General features: G+C 45.7%; 1 protein-coding gene across 16 annotated transcripts; it reads right to left on the bottom strand.

The window, feature by feature from the left end:
- Positions 1-592: 592 nt before the first annotated feature.
- On the bottom strand, positions 593-19886 carry LOC127340710 (uncharacterized). Of its 16 annotated transcripts, XM_071827867.1 has the most exons (11): positions 19350-19886; positions 18013-19223; positions 17429-17743; positions 12272-12351; positions 5036-10936; positions 3703-3782; positions 2194-2365; positions 1974-2075; positions 1436-1532; positions 1280-1355; positions 593-964 (listed from the first exon to the last, which is right to left on the bottom strand). In XM_071827867.1, exons 7-11 carry the CDS (start codon positions 2203-2205, stop codon positions 940-942), a joined length of 312 nt encoding a protein of 103 aa, XP_071683968.1. In that variant the 5' UTR covers positions 2206-2365; positions 3703-3782; positions 5036-10936; positions 12272-12351; positions 17429-17743; positions 18013-19223; positions 19350-19886; the 3' UTR covers positions 593-939. The 16 variants fall into 16 exon arrangements, 2 of the variants coding, with proteins under 2 accessions (XP_071683968.1, XP_071683967.1); XR_011754750.1 differs by having other exon boundaries at positions 1280-1315; positions 1974-2365; XR_011754748.1 differs by lacking the exon at positions 1280-1355 and having other exon boundaries at positions 1974-2365.
- Between the last annotated feature and the right edge of the window lie 3393 nt (positions 19887-23279).

Genomic DNA, 23279 nt, shown 5'->3' with positions numbered 1-23279 from the left:
GCATCGCAAACCTCTTGAAGCCACATTCGGTACTCCACTCGCACACAGGGCAGCGCCTTTAAGAAGGGAGACCTGGAGTTTCTCCCGGTGCTTGAGGAGAAAATCCGACCAGTCACTACATCACACTATAAGATTTGGGGCATTTCAAAGTGCCCCAAATTTGAACCAAAGTGCCACTAATTAGCTATAGGAGCACTTTTTTAAGTGCCACCTTTACTTGCGTCTCTAAAGGTATTTAGGGCACTACCTACGGACACTTCTCAAGTGCCACTAAATCCAATTAGGGGCATTTCTAAAAGTGCCACTAAATCCAACTAGGGGCACTTCTAAAAGTGCCACTAAATCCAACTAGGGGCACTTTGCCAAGTGCCACTAAATCGAATTAGGGACACTTTGCCAAGTGCCACTAAATCTAATTAGGGGCACTTTGCCTGCCAAGTGCCACTAAATCCAATTATGGGCACTTTGCCAAGTGCCACTAATCTAATTAGGGGTACTTTGAGATGTGCCCCAAAACCTATTTTGTGGCATTTTCCAAAATTCCTCAAAAACCATTTCATGTGCTGCTCACTGTCATACAAGAATGAGCACATAATATGAACATTATATCATACAAGAATAAGCACATACTGTCATACACGAATAAGAACACACAGTACCAACATATATACTGTCATACACACTGTCATACAAGAATCCAATGCACTTTGTTGCATTCAACATATTTTCTCACTGTCTCACAGATCAAAACAGAGACGAAAATTATGACACTCAGTTTGTAGTAATTTGATTCAGCAAAACGGAGACGAAAATTATGACACTCTCAGTTTGTATACTGTCAAAATCATCACCATATTTCGACTTTAAACATCATCACTGATCAGCACCACCTTCAGTTGAACCCACACGACTGAGATGGTACGGCATCAATGATCAGCATCACCTTGAGTATTTAGTATTGTACCTTGAGAGAAGTGGTAATATGATTCAGCAAAACGGAGATGAAAATTGTACTACCAAAAAGCATGTTTTAGCCAAGTAAACAGAGGTAGTAGCAGGTAGGCTAAAGCTACAGAATTGATTTCAGCAGCAATTCACCGGGTGCACACTAAATTGTACTGTATAATATGTAAAAAACGTGCTCTGAGAAGGGGTACAAGCACCTCCTGGATAATAATCCCTGCGGCTCTTTCTACCAGGTTGGATAAAATGAAAAACTAGTATACACGCAGCAACAAAGGGGGAAATTAAAGGATAATCGGGCATAAAATCTGCGGACCTGTTAAAGCACAACAGGTAAGCTACTCTCACCAGGCTGGGCAACAAGGAAACAATCTTAGAGATAAATAGCAAATCTTTAAAAATAAAGGAAACGTCAATAAGGAAACGTCGGCAAAGCAAAGAAATAAAGAGTAAGAGGGGAATGTTGCAATACTTGTGCATTTAATCAGTTGGGTAACAAGGACACATAATGTCGGTGCTTGCATTGCATCAGGCCTACTATTGAGAGAACTGATAGCTCTAACAATCCCCTGTACAGAGAGGCAAAGATCAGCAAACTTTATATCAAGACTATGGACCAATTTTAGTTGCTCTAGTACTTGAAGCCATGGCATTTGAGCATGTCAAACCATATACAGAATTTTACGTGTATTTTAAACCATCTTTTAGCTTTAACGTAAAATGCTAGAAATAAGCACTAGCAAACACTGAGATTTTGTACTTTTTTATACCATGAATAGACAAGGAAATGATGCCTTCCAAAAATAAATAAGATACACAAGAAAATGATACGATGCCCTTGAAAAGAAAATGATACAAACCAGCTAATATATTTATATGAAACTGAACCCACACATATGGACATAAGAGAGGACTTCACATACAGGTAACTCAGCAAGATAGTTTCTTATATGCACATGTCAACCATCGGAATAATTTCTAAAGACAAATGAACAGAGTAGTGTCAATACTTGTGCCATTTGCAGCTGAGATTCATCACGCACAGAAGAAGCTGAATTGGCTGGAAATGAAGACATCCTGTGTGGGGCCCCGGACTTACCAGTCCAAAACTCCTGTTATGCGTACAATTTCACGATCCCAAGATCATTCCATCGTGAATACATAACCGAACTGATACCAGATTACATCATCCATTACAGTACCGAAGTAACATTAATACGGAAGTCTTACATCATAGGCCATCAAGGCCGAAGTTCAACAAACAGCAGCGGAATTTATTTGACTTCAAACAGCGGTGGAACCCACGTCAGGCCTTTACCCTACAGGCGGCTGACTGGGAGAGCGACCTAGTTCACGTCTTCGGCGTCGTACTCCTCTTCTTCGTAGTACTCCTCTTCAAAGTCTGGCCAAGTAAATAGCCAGGACAACAATGCCAATGAGTACGTTTGAATGTACTCGCAAACCACCTTAGAGAGAAATAAAGGATATGCAATATGGCGGTAGCAAGGAACAGGCACTAAACTATGGCGACAAGGAGCGAGAGGTGGTTCCTCTCGAGAGTTTGACATTTCTATGTTTTTGTTGAAAAACTTTTTGTAAACAATTTTACTTTGCCGACTAATAGGTAAGGAAGACCCATTTTTTTTTTCCGGCCATCGGAATGACCAAAACAATTTCACCTTTCCACCGTACCTCTCAGGTACATCTTCACCAGTCCCACTGGTATTTTTCCGTACCTCCCAGGTACATTTCCAAAAACTTTTTGGAAAACATATTTGTAAAACAAAACTTCCCTTTAATGCCACGTACCGCCATTCCCATGTCCATAACCGCGGACACGGCTATTCGAATAGATTTACACTCTGCAGAGGTTGTACACTTTCCCCACAAGATCCGAATACTCATCGTGTGGGCATCATCCCTGCATAATAACATATGCCACGACAAGTACCCGATCGTAGTTTTTCGCCTGCTCGCCTTAGCCTAAGACATGCCGCCTAGAGTTGTACCTCCCAACACCAGAGTTCGAGGGGTCGTTTACCCAGGAGTAGCAAATTCCCCGACCAACTCGACCCTCCGGAATGCCGCGCCCAACTGCGGGGCATTATTCAATGGGAGCTCATAGGTTGTACCCCGCGTACCTGAAAAGGCAAATGGGTTGCGTCCCTTCTCATGGGAAGAACCCCGGTCGAAGCGTCCATGGTCGGACTGCCACTACATTTGCAGGACCCAAACTAAGGCGAGACAAACTACTACACTACGCCCCGTCCCACTAAAGGGTAATGTGGTTGTACTGGCTAGGTCCGGTTTCGTACTATGGTCACCAAGGTTTTTCGAAAAACAACTTTTCATCTCCATTTGCATCCAGCAATATATTTCATAAACCTTCTTGTGTTTCACAAAAACCACACTTGGGCAGGGCAACCCCATTCCAAGGTTTTCCAGAAAAACCTTTTTGCTTAAAAACAATTTTCGCAAATATTTTTCAAGGGCTCCCAACCTATAGTCCAATTTCTCTTTGAAAAGAGGCGACAAGGGTGATAAGGTGGTCGGCACCATATCACTAATAGAGGTGTGATCAGTAGGTACCAACGAGGGCTGCACCCTAAGGGTGGATTAATAAAACTCCGGGTGGCATTAACCACCGACATAATAAACAGAAGATATGCACTTTATAAAACCTGCAATAATGCAAGAGTAAGATATATAGGATCAGAGATGCATCAAGAGGTGGCTTGCCTTGGTTGGCTATTTGTCCCTGGACTTCATCTTCGAATCTCTGGGATGATCCCGATCTTCTTTTTCGGCGGCGTTCGTATCTAGCGTCGCAAAGAAAAAGGCAACAATCAACCACACAAGCTATCCATACTCAAACAAAACACACTATCAAGCATCAGTACACAATCATCACAAGCAGAGACTAATTTGTCTATAAAATAAACCTGCAGTACCTAGTGCATAAGGCAAATATTTTTATTTCGAAGAAAAGGCCATTTTATCCTTATTAGATAAGCAAATAGAACCTAATTAATAGTTAAAACATGTATGTTCCACATCAAGTAGTAAACCATATATGTACTGGTAGCTAACAACAATTATAAACACCAAAAGTGGTTTTGTGCCCGAAAGTAAAACAAATTATTTTAAATAAATTTTAAGAGTTCAAAAGCCACTGAACTTGCTTATTTTGCTCACGGAACAATATAACACTTATGCAAACAAGGTTCACACCAATGGATAGCTAAAAAAAAAATCACTAAAATTGGATTTACTAACTTTTGGAGTTATAAAATATTTTAACAACTCTTTTACTGCTTTTAACCTCTGTTATGGACATTAAAACCTCGGATATTCACATATACTTGTAAACATTTGTGCTCTGGATAAGTTGGACAAAAAGGTGCATTGGCTCTTATAAAATTGGTTTCACTCCAAAATAATATATTATATTCTCACAGTAACATATCAGAGTCAAACTGGGACAGATTTTGCTAAATGATGCACTTGAAGAAATAAACAAGTACGAGCATCACCACATATGCCAAAATGTAAAAAAAAAACAGAGAGGCCTCCACCAAAATTTAGTTTGCTCGAAAAAGTGGTCTAAAACGTTTTATATTGGATTGGTACTGCCACTGCAAGCTTTCAAGGTTTTTATTACTGTGAGGTTTTCGTACTGGATCAGGATATGAGACTTGCTCTAGGTGGTAGGAATTTACTTAGGATACAGTACAAAATTTGAATCCGAAAATTTTCTGAATCACAGAATATAAGGTGGATTTATTTCGAACCCAGATCTGCCATGTTTATTTAGCAGATTTATAAGTTAAAAACCTTTTCTGGCTGAGATCTAAAATACTTGGGCTGCACCGACCTTGGCCTGCCCACTTGCGTCGGACAAGACGAAGAGGTAAGCGGCCCTAGGATCTTGATCCAACGGCTGTTATCAGCTAGCTTGACAAAAAGGTAACAGGAAACGCTTTAATAGTCGTGCAAACAGGCTACTATGCATGCATCGACTTCAAGCTTGTGCCTGCTAGCTGAAGACGATGACGGTGCATCAGGAGCTCACCTGCGACGGCCGACGCTCGACTGGGACTGTGAGAGGATGGCGAGGTGGACTAGGCTGGCCCATCTGAGCGTCTCAGACGTGATGGAGACGTCGTCGCCGACAGCAGCGTGCGCGGCGCCGGGACAGAGCGGCACGGACATAGCTTCGATGACGGCCGCCAGCTGGTGTGACCTGAGCAAGGAGAATGGGCCGGTGAGGTCCGATGGAGAGTAATGAGGGGAACAGAGAGAGGGAGAGAAACAAGGTGGCGGCGGGCACAACCTCCAGGCGACGACACGGACGCGGAGATTCGTCTTGGTGCCGTCGAGCGCGCGCGAGGCTGCAGTGCATGCGACGGAGGTGGATGGGGATGATGGCAGGGCGCTCACCGGCCGCTCGAGAAACCAGCAGCGCCACCGTGAGCGAGCGACAAGGAGAGGTCGGGGGCTCACCGCAACGGCACGGGGAGATCGAGGTTGGAGGCGAGCTCCACAGCGACGCGGACGAGGCCGGGCTCCGCGTCGGGGCAGCACGACGGAGCTCAACGACAGCGACGATCGACCTGGTGGATTCCTGGCAAGAAAAGGGCGGTGTTTAGGTCGTAGGTACATCACAGAGACGATAGGAACGGAGAGCAAGAGCGGAGATGCACGGCAGTCGTGGCTGCGTCGAGCGACTGGGAACGACGACGCGACGCGAGTAACCGTAACGACACAGAGCATAGGGCGAGCTCACCGGGGACCTGGAGGCGAATTCGCGTCGAAGGACTGCGTAGCGGCGGTCGGCGACTCTCCTCGTCCGAACAACATGCGCATGCAGACTACCGGCGTTGGTGAGGACGAGGTGAACCGCCTCGCCTCGATCGGACTTGGTGCTCATGACGTCCCAGTTGAGGTCCTGACAAGAAAAGGTGTTGATGTGCGTCAAGAGGGGTAGAGAGGGACACACAGAAAGAGAGAGCAGAGAGAAGGCCGGAGAGGGGCGGCAGAAACGGCATCCACGACGTGGCGCGGACGGACGAGCTTCCGGCCAACTCGGCGAGGAAGAAGGGCAACAAGGGCGTGGCCCTTTGTGGTTGTTCTGGAGGACAAGGGATACCTGGGGGAGTGGTATGGAGCGGTGCGAGAGGAAAGGAGACTCGAGCTCGCGTTTTCAAGGGCGAGGCCGTGCGCTGCTGCTACGTGGAGCTTGAGGCTTGGCTGCCGTGGGCGGCGAGCGTGTCCGGGGGTATAGTGACAAGGAGAGGACATGGTGCTGTGCCAGGATGGTCACGGGACTGAGGCGGTAGCGAAGGCGAGAGGACAGGGCAAGAGGAGGTCGGTCAGCTCGGTGGGACGACACCGAACACACGCCCACCAGCTGTTCGACGAAGGGTCGGCATCCAGAGCGGGGTCGTTCGCGTCCAGCAGGAAGAAGACAAGCATGGAAGCGTGCGTGGCTATGACTAGCCACGGTGAAACGAGTCTGGCGGCGCCTTGGCTCGGCCAGAGGGTCTTGTTCAAGAAATTGGGCATGCCACCCGTGTGCATGGCAAGAGAGAGAGACTCGACTAGTGCTGGCTAGGGGGACAGCAAGGGGGTAGGGGTCCAGGAGGGAGGCAGGGTTCGGTGCGGCTCACTGGTGGAGCGAGATTAGAGAGAGTGAGAATCTTGGCATGGCCTTGCCAAGATTTGGCATCACCGGCTCTCCAATCTTGCCAAGCACATGAAGACAAGGGGGTGGTGTTGAGGCAAAACAGGTCGCCGAGGACAAGGTGCTGGTGTTGGAGAATCAACGGAGTGGTTTTGGTGTTGGTTCGGAAATAAAGAGAATGAGAGAGAGAGAGAGAAAGAGATGAAGAGAGGTACGGTGCATGGATGCCTTGCTTGGCCGGCCACCTTTTCTTGTGCATGCCAAAACGAGTACTGTAGCATGCGGCATGGCTGGTGGTTGCTGGTGCGTGGGTTAAGAGAGAGTTGCATGTGCATGGGTGGTGATTTGCTTGGCCAAAGAGAGGGAAGAGGGACAAGGGAGGATGCATGGCAAGATCACCATGGCCGGCCACTTCTCCCATTTGCATTGCTTAGGTGGCATAGAAAGTAGATTAGATAGATGGTGCTGATGATGATTATCTAAATTGGAGGTTGTGGTGGAGACTAGAAGGAAATTAAGGAAAAAGAGATGGAAAAAAAATAGGTAATTAGCAAGTGCGTTGATTAAGTTGGCACTTGAACACATTTTTGTTTGGCCAAGGAGATGACGATGGGAAATGGATGAAGGAGGTGTATTTGAGGTCACGGGTTTGTCATTCAAATTTGAATTCACTTCTAATTTGTTTGGATCACTCTCTATACCCATGGCAAATTTGGAGAAACTCATTTGAAGTAGATAGAGAAAAATTTGAGAGTAATTAGATAATAATTTTGAGTTTGAAAGCATTCAAATGGCCTAACTAAGCAAATGGGTTTTTCTTAAATTTGAAATAAGCACGAAAAATAACATGATAGGCATAAGCACCAGAACCATGCCATTTTTTTATTAAAACAAAAAGAAATAAAGAGAATAAAAAAATTTAGAAAATAAAATGAGGTGATAACATATCAGTCCCATTTCCTAGTTTTAATGGGGAAAAGATTTTGGAAAGATTTTATAAAATTAGAATCGGTTTTGTAATTAAAAGGAAGAAGAAAGGTTTTTTTTGGGATATATGTTGGGGGGAAATTGGGAGGGAAACTCCATTTTTTGAAAAGCTTGATTTGTGGCCATAGGGCATTGGGTTTACTTTAAGGGCAATGTTCTAAGAGTGGGATCAAGACAAGATGATATAGAGAAGGTGATTAGGACATGATATGGTTAGGCCAAGAATGATTCTTGAGTAGAGTTGGATGATCTTGGAGAGATAAAGATGCCAATGGGGATTAATCATTTGTTGAACAAACGATCTGTTACCAAGATCAAACATAGATGGAGTGATGATATGATATATCAATGACATGTATTAGTGGCAAATACATTGCCATGGATAATTGATTATGGATCAATTAGTCCTAAAATTTAGCTTTATTGTCTATGGCCTTTATTAGATTTATTAAACTAGATATGAAATCTTATTTTGAAAAGATTCGAAAAGAGAGAGGGTTTTAGAGGGAGTAGAATGACCCATAGTTAAAGTAGAATAAAATATAGATCATTCCATTTTTTTAGGATACCAAAATCTGCATATAAAAGCTTTTGTAAATTTTAATGTCACCCAAAGTAAGGTAAACCTTTTGGCAATTACTTTGTATCAAAAATAATTTTAGAAACCTCTTTTTTATACTAAGATCAGAGGTGACCTTAGCCAATTTTAAAAGAAAAGGTTCTTGGCAAAAATATGTTGGATCAAAATTTAGAGTCATAGAGCATAACAAAACAGGTTTTGTATTTTGTCAAAAAGTTCAAATACCTTAGAAGAGAGGAGGAGGTAATACAAGAGTGGCCATAGCATGAGTGTTTTTCTTGAGACTTGGAGTTATGGGTTGAAATATTCCACTTAACACTATTTAGCAAACACCACTCATCAAACAAAGTCAGACAGTCATTCCCAATCAAAAACAAATCAGTGCATGCAGAACATAAAAAGTTTTTGTTCCCCCTGATTTTTGCACTCTGGACACATAAACATGGTTGCAAAAGTTGGGGTGTTACAGACCTTCCACCCTTAAAATAATCTCGTCTCGAGATTACTAGGTGTAGGACTATAGAGGCTTTATAGGTTACTTTAAGTTAGACTCCATCCTCTGGTAGACGTGTCGTTGTCGGAAGACCACTGCTTCAGCTTCTGAGAGGCACAATGGATTTCTGCCGAGGGACGGTTTCGTGAAGAGGTTCACTTCTCTATGCTGGTGTTAGATCTGTAGCTTCAACCTTCGAGGGGTCCATGACTCTTGGATGGTTAAAGCATCCAAACGGTGCTTTTTTTTAGAAAGGTCGAAAGCTTTTAGAGTTAGCTTTAAAAGCTTCCACCCTTAAGATTGTTCAACGAGGGTTCAGGAAAACTCAGAGCTTCAGTCAAGGGGCCTTGTCGGGTGCTTTTGAAGAAGTCGTCGATCTCCAGTCTTGAGTTGAAGAATCTTCAGGGGCGAAATGCAGTCCTCAGCTGCAAGAGGCACGCACGGCGTTTATTGTTCCATAAGGCGCTCGTTAAGTTAGTAAGTCAGCAGAACATCTGGTGGATCTTCACATGAAGCAGCAACAACAGTCGTCGAAACAGTCTTCAGCTTTAGGGTTGGTGTTCACTAAAGTACACCAAATCTCGAGTCTTGAATTGTCTTCAAAGGCTTCACTTGGACCTTGCAGAGTAACTTGGCTTCGGTGGTACAACTCACTTAGCTTGTTAGAAGGTGAGTTAGGTTGAGGTTTTAAGAAGATAACCTCAAGGTTAACATGATTATGCTCTACGGTTAGACAAAATTAGTATGGCTTCATCTTCTCGTGGGGTTGCAGTCGATCTTGAAGGCACCGACTTCTGCTTCGTGGGCATCACAAATTGTCTTGAGTTGAATAAAGTGTTGGAGTTGGCATTTCGGGAAAACAGGGTTGCATCTGGCGGTTACCCAAGTTAGAGTTAGGGTTTTCCATTTACTTCGCCAACTATAGTTGAAATCCCTACCAGAAACTCGAGCGGATGCGAAGAAAAATAGCTTAGGGGGGTTTCCTAGACTGGGTTAACAAACACAAAAAAAAGTTTTTCAGGCCGAAAGACTAGAGCAAGCATACACACAACAAGGAATCACAAGCACTCAAGCAGCAAATTTAGAAAAACACAAGAAATCATGAAAACCACACGAGGTATTTCAAGTACCTAAGGATACCTAATACGCAGGGGTAGCTCAATCAAGACAATTGAGTTTATCCTATCAATCCTATAGGCTTGGGTTGGTCAGAGATGCTGATGTCTTCATTTTGCTGATATTGACTTCAACATTGATTCTTGTAGCAGTTGGTGGTGAAGTAGACCTGATGTTGAGTCGTCGATGTTGAGGCGGAGGCGAAAACTGCATAGGACTTCTGGTCTCAACATCCTAGGGATGTGAGGCCTTTGGAAGGTTATTTTCTGAAGAGCTCCATAGATGACAGCTTCTTGTGACGGGCCTAAAAATTACTAGTCAAGAACTGAGGACTTGGTCCTTGATGACTGCAAAAGTGCAAGTCCAAAGAGGAACAAGGTCAACTCCTTGACATACTTTGGTGACAACCAGAGACATGATCTTATTATCCCTATACACTTACTACGAAGTCGGTAGCCAATCTTCAACAGTTGCAGTCGGAGATACTTGAAACTTCCTGAAGGGTTGATCCATCTTCGACTTCGAGTCTCCGAGTCTGAGTTGGGGATATCGTCCATTATGTTTGTTTGGAAGAGGGTGAGATAGTAGAATAAAATCTTTCAAGATCTTTGGAAATCATAGAGCGAGGTAAGAAATAGAAGTTTTGAAGGGATAATAAAATTAGAAGATATTCTTTCGTCTACCAAAGAAAGAATTTGTTGTGTAAATAGGTTTTCCCAAAATACTTGTTTCCTAACTAACGTCCATGCTAACTAAGGTCTCCTACAGTCAGGATGGCTCTGATACCAGCTCTGTGGGGCCCCGGACTTACCAGTCCAGAACTCTTGTTATGCGTACAATTTCACGATCCCAAGATCATTCCATCGTGAATACATAACCGAACTGATACCAGATTACATCATCCATTACAGTACCGAAGTAACATTAATACGGAAGTCTTACATCATAGGCCATCAAGGCCGAAGTTCAACAAACAGCAGCGGAATTTATTTGACTTCAAACAGCGGTGGAACCCACGTCAGGCCTTTACCCTACAGGCGGCTGACTGGGAGAGCGACCTAGTTCACGTCTTCGGCGTCGTACTCCTCTTCTTCGTAGTACTCCTCTTCAAAGTCTGGCCAAGTAAATAGCCAGGACAACAATGCCAATGAGTACGTTTGAATGTACTCGCAAACCACCTTAGAGAGAAATAAAGGATATGCAATATGGCGGTAGCAAGGAACAGGCACTAAACTATGGCGACAAGGAGCGAGAGGTGGTTCCTCTCGAGAGTTTGACATTTCTATGTTTTTGTTGAAAAACTTTTTGTAAACAATTTTACTTTGCCGACTAATAGGTAAGGAAGACCCTTTTTTTTTCCGGCCATCGGAATGACCAAAACAATTTCACCTTTCCACCGTACCTCTCAGGTACATCTTCACCAGTCCCACTGGTATTTTTCCGTACCTCCCAGGTACATTTCCAAAAACTTTTTGGAAAACATATTTGTAAAACAAAACTTCCCTTTAATGCCACGTACCGCCATTCCCATGTCCATAACCGCGGACACGGCTATTCGAATAGATTTACACTCTGCAGAGGTTGTACACTTTCCCCACAAGATCCGAATACTCATCGTGTGGGCATCATCCCTGCATAATAACATATGCCACGACAAGTACCTGATCGTAGTTTTTCGCCTGCTCGCCTTAGCCTAAGACATGCCGCCTAGAGTTGTACCTCCCAACACCAGAGTTCGAGGGGTCGTTTACCCAGGAGTAGCAAATTCCCCGACCAACTCGACCCTCCGGAATGCCGCGCCCAACTGCGGGGCATTATTCAATGGGAGCTCATAGGTTGTACCCCGCGTACCTGAAAAGGCAAATGGGTTGCGTCCCTTCTCATGGGAAGAACCCCGGTCGAAGCGTCCATGGTCGAACTGCCACTACATTTGCAGGACCCAAACTAAGGCGAGACAAACTACTACACTACGCCCCGTCCTACTAAAGGGTAATGTGGTTGTACTGGCTAGGTCCGGTTTCGTACTATGGTCACTAAGGTTTTTCGAAAAACAACTTTTCATCTCCATTTGCATCCAGCAATATATTTCATAAACCTTCTTGTGTTTCACAAAAACCACACTTGGGCAGGGCAACCCCATTCCAAGGTTTTCCAGAAAAACCTTTTTGCTTAAAAACAATTTTCGCAAATATTTTTCAAGGGCTCCAAACCTATAGTCCAATTTCTCTTTGAAAAGAGGCGACAAGGGTGATAAGGTGGTCGGCACCATATCACTAATAGAGGTGTGATCAGTAGGTACCAACGAGGGCTGCACCCTAAGGGTGGATTAATAAAACTCCGGGTGGCATTAACCACCGACATAATAAACAGAAGATATGCACTTTATAAAACCTGCAATAATGCAAGAGTAAGATATATAGGATCAGAGATGCATCAAGAGGTGGCTTGCCTTGGTTGGCTATTTGTCCCTGGACTTCATCTTCGAATCTCTGGGATGATCCCGATCTTCTTTTTCGGCGGCGTTCGTATCTAGCGTCGCAAAGAAAAAGGCAACAATCAACCACACAAGCTATCCATACTCAAACAAAACACACTATCAAGCATCAGTACACAATCATCACAAGCAGAGACTAATTTGTCTATAAAATAAACCTGCAGTACCTAGTGCATAAGGCAAATATTTTTATTTCGAAGAAAAGGCCATTTTATCCTTATTAGATAAGCAAATAGAACCTAATTAATAGTTAAAACATGTATGTTCCACATCAAGTAGTAAACCATACATGTACTGGTAGCTAACAACAATTATAAACACCAAAAGTGGTTTTGTGCCCGAAAGTAAAACAAATTATTTTAAATAAATTTTAAGAGTTCAAAAGCCACTGAACTTGCTTATTTTGCTCACGGAACAATATAACACTTATGCAAACAAGGTTCACACCAATGGATAGCTAAAAAAAAAATCACTAAAATTGGATTTACTAACTTTTGGAGTTATAAAATATTTTAACAACTCTTTTACTGCTTTTAACCTCTGTTATGGACATTAAAACCTCGGATATTCACATATACTTGTAAACATTTGTGCTCTGGATAAGTTGGACAAAAAGGTGCATTGGCTCTTATAAAATTGGTTTCACTCCAAAATAATATATTATATTCTCACAGTAACATATCAGAGTCAAACTGGGACAGATTTTGCTAAATGATGCACTTGAAGAAATAAACAAGTACGAGCATCACCACATATGCCAAAATGTAAAAAAAAAAACAGAGAGGCCTCCACCAAAATTTAGTTTGCTCGAAAAAGTGGTCTAAAACGTTTTATATTGGATTGGTACTGCCACTGCAAGCTTTCAAGGTTTTTATTACTGTGAGGTTTTCGTCTTTGGATCGAGATATGAGACTTGCTCTAGGTGGTAGGAATTTACTTAGGATACGATTACAAAATTTGAATCCGAAAATTTTCTCGAATCACAGAATATAAGGTGGATTTATTTCGAACCCAGATCTGCCATGTTTATTTAGCAGATTTATAAGTTAAAAACCTTTTCTGGCTGAGATCTAAAATACTTGGGCTGCACCGACCTTGGCCTGCCCACTTGCGTCGGACAAGACGAAGAGGTAAGCGGCCCTAGGATCTTGATCCAACGGCTGTTATCAGCTAGCTTGACAAAAAGGTAACAGGAAACGCTTTAATAGTCGTGCAAACAAAGCTACTATGCATGCATCGACTTCAAGCTTGTGCTCGCTAGTCGAAGACGATGACGGTGCATCAGGAGCTCACTGCGACGGCCGACGCTCGATGGGGACTGTGAGAGGATGGCGAGGTGGACTAGGCTGGCCCATCTGAGCGTCTCAGACGTGATGGAGACGTCGTCGCCGACAGCAGCGTGCGCGGCGCCGGGACAGAGCGGCACGGACATAGCTTCGATGACGGCCGCCAGCTGGTGCGACCTGAGCAAGGAGAATGGGCCGGTGAGGTCCGATGGAGAGAGAGTAATGAGGGGAACAGAGAGAGGGAGAGAAACAAGGTGGCGGCGGGCACAACCTCCAGGCGACGACACGGACGCGGAGATTCGTCTTGGTGCCTTCGAGCGCGCGCGAGGCTGCGGTGCATGCGACGGAGGCGGATGGGGATGATGGCAGGGCGCTCACCGGCCGCTCGAGAAACCAGCAGCGCCACCGTGAGCGAGCGACAAGGAGAGGTCGGGGGCTCACCGCAACGGCACGGGGAGATCGAGGTTGGAGGCGAGCTCCACAGCGACGCGGACGAGGCCGGGCTCCGCGTCGGGGCAGCACGACGGAGCTCAACGACAGCGACGATCGACCTGGTGGATTCCTGGCAAGAAAAGGACGGTGTTTAGGTCGTAGGTACATCGCAGAGACGATAGGAACGGAGAGCAAGAGCGGAGATGCACGGCAGTCGTGGCTGCGTCGAGCGACTGGGAACGACGACGCGACGCGAGTAACCGTAACGACACAGAGCATAGGGCGAGCTCACCGGGGACCTGGAGGCGAATTCGCGTCGAAGGACTGCGTAGCGGCGGTCGGCGACTCTCCTCGTCCGAACAACATGCACATGCAGACTACCGGCGTTGGTGAGGACGAGGTGAACCGCCTCGCCTCGATCGGACTTGGTGCTCATGACGTCCCAGTTGAGGTCCTGACAAGAAAAGGTGTTGATGTGCGTCAAGAGGGGTAGAGAGGGACACACAGAAAGAGGGAGCAGAGAGAAGGCCGGAGAGGGGCGGCAGAAACGGCATCCACGACGTGGCGCGGACGGACGAGCTTCCGGCCAACTCGGCGAGGAAGAAGGGCGACAAGGGCGTGGCCCTTTGTGGTTGTTCTGGAGGACAAGGGATACCTGGGGGAGTGGTATGGAGCGGTGTGAGAGGAAAGGAGACTCGAGCTCGCGTTTTCAAGGGCGAGGCCGTGCGCTGCTGCTACGTGGAGCTTGAGGCTTGGCTGCCGTGGGCGGCGAGCGTGTCCGGGGGTATAGTGACAAGGAGAGGACATGGTGCTGTGCCAGGATGGTCACGGGACTGAGGCGGTAGCGAAGGCGAGAGGACAGGGCAAGAGGAGGTCGGTCAGCTCGGTGGGACGACACCGAACACACGCCCACCAGCTGTTCGACGAAGGGTCGGCATCCAGAGCGGGGTCGTTCGCGTCCAGCAGGAAGAAGACAAGCATGGAAGCGTGCGTGGCTATGACTAGCCACGGTGAAACGAGTCTGGCGGCGCCTTGGCTCGGCCAGAGGGTCTTGTTCAAGAAATTGGGCATGCCACCCGTGTGCATGGCAAGAGAGAGAGACTCGACTAGTGCTGGCTAGGGGGACAGCAAGGGGGTAGGGGTCCAGGAGGGAGGCAGGGTTCGGTGCGGCTCACTGGTGGAGCGAGATTAGAGAGAGTGAGAATCTTGGCATGGCCTTGCCAAGATTTGGCATCACCGGCTCTCCAATCTTGCCAAGCACATGAAGACAAGGGGGTGGTGTTGAGGCAAAACAGGTCGCCGAGGACAAGGTGCTGGTGTTGGAGAATCAACGGAGTGGTTTTGGTGTTGGTTCGGAAATAAAGAGAATGAGAGAGAGAGAGAGAGAAAGAGATGAAGAGAGGTACGGTGCATGGATGCCTTGCTTGGCCGGCCACCTTTTCTTGTGCATGCCAAAGCAATCTTGTAGCATGCGGCATGGCTGGTGGTTACTGGTGCGTGGGTTAAGAGAGAGTTGCATGTGCATGGGTGGTGATTTGCTTGGCCAAAGAGAGGGAAGAGGGACAAGGGAGGATGCATGGCAAGATCACCATGGCCGGCCACTTCTCCCATTTGCATTGCTTAGGTGGCATAGAAAGTAGATTAGATAGATGGTGCTGATGATGATTATCTAAATTGGAGGTTGTGGTGGAGACTAGAAGGAAATTAAGGAAAAAGAGATGGAAAAAAATAGGTAATTAGCAAGTGCGTTGATTAAGTTGGCACTTGAACACATTTTTGTTTGGCCAAGGAGATGACGATGGGAAATGGATGAAGGAGGTGTATTTGAGGTCACGGGTTTGTCATTCAAATTTGAATTCACTTCTAATTTGTTTGGATCACTCTCTATACCCATGGCAAATTTGGAGAAACTCATTTGAAGTAGATAGAGAAAAATTTGAGAGTAATTAGATAATAATTTTGAGTTTGAAAGCATTCAAATGGCCTAACTAAGCAAATGGGTTTTTCTTAAATTTGAAATAAGCACGAAAAATAACATGATAGGCATAAGCACCAGAACCATGCCATTTTTTTATTAAAACAAAAAGAAATAAAGAGAATAAAAAAATTTAGAAAATAAAATGAGGTGATAACATATCAGTCCCATTTCCTAGTTTTAATGGGGAAAAGATTTTGGAAAGATTTTATAAAATTAGAATCGGTTTTGTAATTAAAAGGAAGAAGAAAGGTTTTTTTGGGGGATATATGTTGGGGGGAAATTGGGAGGGAAACTCCATTTTTTGAAAAGCTTGATTTGTGGCCATATGGCATTGGGTTTACTTTAAGGGCAATGTTCTAAGAGTGGGATCAAGACAAGATGATATAGAGAAGGTGATTAGGACATGATATGGTTAGGCCAAGAATGATTCTTGAGTAGAGTTGGATGATCTTGGAGAGATAAAGATGCCAATGGGGATTAATCATTTGTTGAACAAACGATCTGTTACCAAGATCAAACATAGATGGAGTGATGATATGATATATCAATGACATGTATTAGTGGCAAATACATTGCCATGGATAATTGATTATGGATCAATTAGTCCTAAAATTTAGCTTTATTGTCTATGGCCTTTATTAGATTTATTAAACTAGATATGAAATCTTATTTTGAAAAGATTCGAAAAGAGAGAGGGTTTTAGAGGGAGTAGAATGACCCATAGTTAAAGTAGAATAAAATATAGATCATTCCATTTTTTTAGGATACCAAAATCTGCATATAAAAGCTTTTGTAAATTTTAATGTCACCCAAAGTAAGGGTAAACCTTTTGGCAATTACTTTGTATCAAAAATAATTTTAGAAACCTCTTTTTTATACTAAGATCAGAGGTGACCTTAGCCAATTTTAAAAGAAAAGGTTCTTGGCAAAAATATGTTGGATCAAAATTTAGAGTCATAGAGCATAACAAAACAGGTTTTGTATTTTGTCAAAAAGTTCAAATACCTTAGAAGAGAGGAGGAGGTAATACAAGAGTGGCCATAGCATGAGTGTTTTTCTTGAGACTTGGAGTTATGGGTTGAAATATTCCACTTAACACTATTTAGCAAACACCACTCATCAAACAAAGTCAGACAGACATTCCCAATCAAAAACAAATCAGTGCATGCAGAACATAAAAAGTTTTTGTTCCCCCTGATTTTTGCACTCTGGACACATAAACATGGTTGCAAAAGTTGGGGTGTTACATCCTCTTCGATGAGTCATCATGCAAGGAGAATCTCTGGTCACCAATGTAAAGATAAATGAATGCCACAATTGGGCAGGAGACAAACAGTATGCACTCTATAATTTGTTTTCTTAAGGAATCTACCTTCTGTAACTAGTAATGACAACAACGAGAGATGTATACGATACCTGATCGCGCGCGGGGGAGGATGGCGAGGGCTGAGGAGGTTCTCGTCGAGGGAGGCCTGGGAGATCTGCGACTGCGAATGCAAGAGCGACAAGCTGCCACCGCCCTGGGAGAACGCCGCGCCTCCGCCACCACCGCCCTGAGAGAACGCTGCGCCTGCGCCTCCACCTCGCTGAGAGAACGCCGCGCCTCCGCCAGCTCCGCCCTGAGAGAACGTCGCACCACCGCCACCACCGCCCTGAGAGAACGAGCCGCCTCCGCCACCACCTCCCTGAGAGAACGCCGCGCCTCCGCTGCCGCTGCCTTGCTAGCTCTGCCTGCCATTTTATATACAACTTATTTCAGAATTTTCATACTGTAAATGTTCCGACATGTAATGAAGACCAACAAAACACTCCAATTTTAAAACTGCCCATGTACGAAATGCATCATAGAACGGATACCTTTTCATGTTTGCTAAATGGCTGTCCTAAATTACCATACAGTTCAGTGACATTTGTAGATGAACCAAACAATTCAAACATTAACCAGTGGGTGTAAACAAGATGCAAACTACAAAACTACAGGTATTTAAAAATGCTTTTACCTTGAGATTTACTAATGTTCCTCTTCTTTCACTTCACATCTCTAGGGTCTTCCCACAGCTCCTTTCTCACATTTCTCCATTTATGTTGTCCAATTCTGGTTCTGTAAGCTGCAAGTCAATAACTGCAGGACACCAATAAAGACAGCCTTATTAGTACAAACGAAAACAATGATAAATACAGAATACATATGAAGAATATGTGTTGTGTATTATTTTTCAAAGAGCAAAAACTATTTACATCGATCCTTTAAAAACAGAAATATTGCATATTTGTCCGTAAAGTTGAAGTGCAGTTTCCTTTTAGTGGCCAAATCAACTCTTAAAAGTTGAACACTTCTACATCAAACTCAAACATGATTAGACATTGCGTTTGCCCGTTATGCTAGTGATTCTGAAATATCTCATGTCACCATGTTCCAAATTCCAATATATGCAACCTCGGCAACTGGGACCCTAATTAATTCAATAATATGCTGCCAGGTTCATGAGATGTACATGCCAAATTGTGCTCAACATCCTAACAGAGCACTACCAATTTATTCATGTTTATCTTACACTTTGATACAAGTCAGAAACATGACACTGTACTATATATCTAGTTGTGCCTAACAATACAGATAAGAGTCCTACGTGAGGAGCCAGGGATGAATAGAGTTGATAAACCAATCCAATCGTTCATTGCCATATCAATAAATAGATAATAAATTCCCCATATATGTATGGACTTACTTGACCGTAAGCAATATAGCACTAAGTAGAAAAATACTAACAAATCTCTGTGTCTAAGATTATTCTTTCATATTAAGATAATAGTGTACCTATAGGATGGTATACACATGACAGATACTTAACAAAAATAAATGGTGAATCTCTAATTCATCAACAAGCCCGTACTAACTCATTCTGCGCATCTTTACACAGTTTGGAATTCGTACAAGTGACAGTAGGCATCTGGAATGAAACATTGCTAATTAACAAGTTCAGCTTTGATTTGACGAACACATATTGACTCAACTTTAATTCTAGAAGAACCGTGCAAGAGGGCTACAATGGAAAATATGAAGTCACTTATCCGGAATGGGGCAAACAGACGCTATAGATTTCTTCCAAACATCAATGTCAGGAAAGGTAATGCTAACGGGGACAGGCTTCCGCTCAAAAGGAACCTCACATCGTGCTCCTGGATTTGCCTCGAGTTGTAATTCAGGGCCCTGCCGATCATGAGCCACAAAATCACGAGTGCTCAGTAATAACAGCTGATAAATTTTAGGCTACGAGGGGATTAACTAAACCCTAGAATACTAAAAATAAGATGATCCAACAGCCAAGGGACATACGTGAACAATGTCTCAAAAGGCCTCGCGGCGGCCGGAGGTGGGGAACAGGAAGAAGAGTGCGCAGCCGAGCAGCACGGCCGCGAGCTCCTGGCCGAAGAGCATGAAGCCCGCATCCCGCGCCCCATGAGGCGGAGCCCGAGCGCGGCGGTGCGCGGTGGCGTAGTGGTCCTCGAGCTTTGCATGTAGGTGGTGGAGGAGGCGGTGGAGCACGTGGTCCTCCAGCAACCGCTCGAACATCGGTCGGCCGCGAAGGTCGCCTTCTCCCTCTACCTGCCGCCGCCGCCCCGCTCGGGGAGAAGCTAGGGTTCGGCGAAGAGGGCGCGGCCGCCGCGGCGTGTCCATCGCGAGGCCGTGGTCGGGGAAGTGGGCATGGCGTGCTCCGTCCCCGCGTGGCTTGCTCATTGTGTGGCGGTTGCGGCCAGTATTGGCCGGCACGGCGACGGCAGGCGTGCAGCGGCGGCGGCGGCATCGCAGGCGCAATAGGAGAAGGAAATGGTGGTCGCGTGGGTGAAGAGAGAAAGAGAAAGAGGTTGGATTGACCAGCTGGGCCTATTGGGCCTGCTCGGTTGGACCAAATATCTGTCCATACGAAGATGAGTAATTGATCCCATAAACAAATACACGGTAATTGAAAAAAAATTGTTAAAATTTGTGCACCTAGTTATAGCTTATAGTTTACAAAAACTTTGACTATGTTTGACGTGCGATAAGTACTGTTAACCAAAACTTGAGTCTCTGGATTTTTATTTTTAGGGCAACAATTGGGAATAGCAAAAACCAGTAAAAAAACAACAACAAAAAAATCGAACTTGTCAACTTTTCCTGCGTCCAAGAAACATCGATTGGGAAAACAACAACATATATATTTATTATAAAATCAATTATGCTTCGTATTATATATATATATCTGTTAAAGTATATGATATAACATTTCGTGTCTTTTTTTTAAAGTAGCTTTAGCCTTAATTAAATATGATTGGAAATTTATCGCTGCAAAGCTAATCACCCATATGTTCATGGATAGTGGGGAAAAGCTCTGGCCCTTCAGGCGACTTCGTAGCCACATGATTGCGAAGATATGGAAAGCACTGAGTAAAGAGTGTGAAAGAAAAATGGTTTGGCCCTCCATGTCGTGGGCAGGCAACGCGAACCCTAGCGCAGCCGCCACCATCCACCTTTCCTCCCGAGCTGCCACCGGGTTAAGCCCGCGGCGGTGCCTTGGGCCATATGGGCTTTGGGCTCGGTGGGGCCTGGTGGGCCTGGTGTGCTCCTGCCGCTACGTTCGGACAGTTACAGCTCATGGTGATGGTGTTAGTTCTCTCCCGCGCGGTTCCCTCACTAATTTTCTAACATTGGTATCAAAGCCAAAGGTTTGTCGTCATCGATCGCCGGCCATGGTCCATCGCCGAAGGAGAGATCTTGCGCCTTGTCGCCTTGTTATGTTTACTGCGAAAGTATAGTGCACACATATGTCCGATGGTCTTGCATACCCCATCAGATCGCATCGTCTCCGATGAAATCAACATCTGCTCCGTACTTTTGTCTTCGATGTCCAAATCTGTATGGACTATTAAGTGTACTAAACTCTAATGTCACTATGGACTATTAAATAATTCTAAATATGGACTTCAATGTGAGGTCAATATGGATTGCTAAATATGAAGTGCAATATCGGTATGGACTATTAAGTAATGCTAGTATGCAATGTGGGTAAGTATGTATGAACTGCAATGTTAGTATAGTATGGAATGTTGTGTTTATAATTATATAATTGTTAAGTGAGTACTGATAAATTGGAGCACTTAAAAGTGCCCCAAAAGATATACATCTATTGGGGCATTAAGAGAAATGCCCTAATAGGTATACACATATTGGGACATTTGAGAAGTGCCCCAGTCGGTATACAATTAGGGGCACTTCCAAAAAGTGCCACAAATTGACTACTATTAGCCGCATTTTGACAAGTGTCACTAGGAGAAGTGCTCCTAATCCTATGTCGTGGTGTAGTGAGTGTCATGCCAACGCCTCCAAGGAGGTAACGAAACCCCCGGGTGTCGCCGCTAACAACGTAGGCTGCTGCTGCGTTGGGATTTCGCCCTGACCCAAGAATGAGGACCTCTGAACACCTTTCGATCTAGGGCAGACCGGAATTGGATAGGCCACTCGAGAAGATCTGCACACCAGGAAAGTTCCTAGGAACTTATCGTTGCAGGAGGAGGCACCGACTCGTGCAGCTCCATCGGCCACCTCCGAGAGCACGTCGAGCACACGAGAGCCCACACTGCGCCGCCGCAGGCTATGGCCGTCGCGGCACAAGCCCGCAACATCCGCCGCCGGATCTGCCGGGCCACAACAAATCATCCACCCGTTGTTCGCATGCTCGCACGTCGAGATCTCTTAGCCAACGAAGGACACAAATGAGATTAAAAAAGGCGTGGTAAGAAGTTACTATTCATAATCAGATGTTCTGTAGGAGGGAGATTGCAGCACTGAAATAACACGAGGTCCCACTGCCAGCGTTGCCATGGTTGTGGCCCGCCTGGCCTAGGTCATGTCTAGATCAGGCCCGAGCGCCGCCTCCAACAGGCGCGCCGCACCACACGCCGTGTAGCCTCCTGTGGTCCTGCCGCCACAACCCCGCTTAGGGCATCTCCAATCGGCTGATCCAAACAGACGCGCTGGGCCGTCCGTTTTGGACCGTTTGGGTGGCTAAGCGGACACCCGGATAACGGCCCGCGTCCGCGTGTCCGTTTGGGTCGCGCGTTGCGCCCAACGCGCGGATGCAGCGCATTTGTAATAAAATAAAACAAAAATGAAAATAAAAAAGGAAAACAACAAAACATAAATTTAAACTAGTTGGTCATTAAACTTAGCCCTATTTTGGGCAAATTTTACACAAAAGAAAGCCCTATATGGGCTTTAAACTAAAAAAAAGCAAACCCTAGCCAGGGTTTTGCGAGCCTGTGATGACGCCGGCGATACTACCCCCAGTAGTACTCGTCGTCGTCGGCGTCGATGACGACGACGCCCCCCGGCGGCGACGCGCTGTTCCGGCTCGAAACGCCGGAGGGCACCGGGGACTCCGGCCAGGGCGACCACTGCGCCCTTTCCCAGCCGGAGTCCGGGTTCGGCGGGCTCGCCGGCCTGCGCAGCCGTGCCCTCCGCGCGGACTCACCGCGGAGCTGCTCCTCCGTTGCGGCCTGCAGCTCCGCCTGTAGCCGGAGCGTGGCCAGGCGCTCCTCCTCCGCTAGGCGCGCAGCCCGGCGCTCCTCCTCCTCCCGGAGCGCCGCCTGACGCGTTGCCTCCTCCCCGACGGTGCGCCGGCTCGAGGAAGGCCCACGCCTCCGCCCGGGCATCCTCCACAGGCCTTCCTGGCCGCCTCCTCCAGCGCGGAGGCGCGCAGCGTCTCGGCGAGGTGCGGCCATTTGGCCAGCTCGTCGAGATCGCTCTGCTCGCGGGACGCCGTGAGCGCCGCCTGCAGCTCCGGGTCGTCCTCCTCCGCCTGGGCCTGGGGATGGTGCGGAGCCTGGGGCTGTTCGCCGATGTAGAGGCCGCCGGGGCGGCGGCCAGCCCGCCTTGCAGGTGTGCGTGGCTGCGCGCGAGGCCGCGCCGTCGCGGAGGTGAAGCACGTGTGTCGGCGCGCATCGTGTGTTGGAGATATGCCCTAGAGGCAATAATAAAGTGGTTATTATTTATATCTTTATGTTTATGATAAATGTTTATATATCATGCTATAATTGTATTAACCGAAACATTAGTACATGTGTGATATGTAGACAAACAAAGAGTCCCTAGTATGCCTCTTAACTAGCTTGTTGATTAATGGATGATTAGTTTCATAATCATGAACATTGGATGTTATTAATAACAAGGTTATGTCATTGTATGAATGATGTAATGGACACACCCAAATTAAGCGTAGCATAAGAT

This window comes from Lolium perenne, chromosome 3 (assembly GCF_019359855.2).
Source record: "Lolium perenne isolate Kyuss_39 chromosome 3, Kyuss_2.0, whole genome shotgun sequence".
NCBI lineage: Eukaryota > Viridiplantae > Streptophyta > Magnoliopsida > Poales > Poaceae > Lolium > Lolium perenne.
This window is presented reverse-complemented; position numbering and strand designations above follow the sequence as displayed.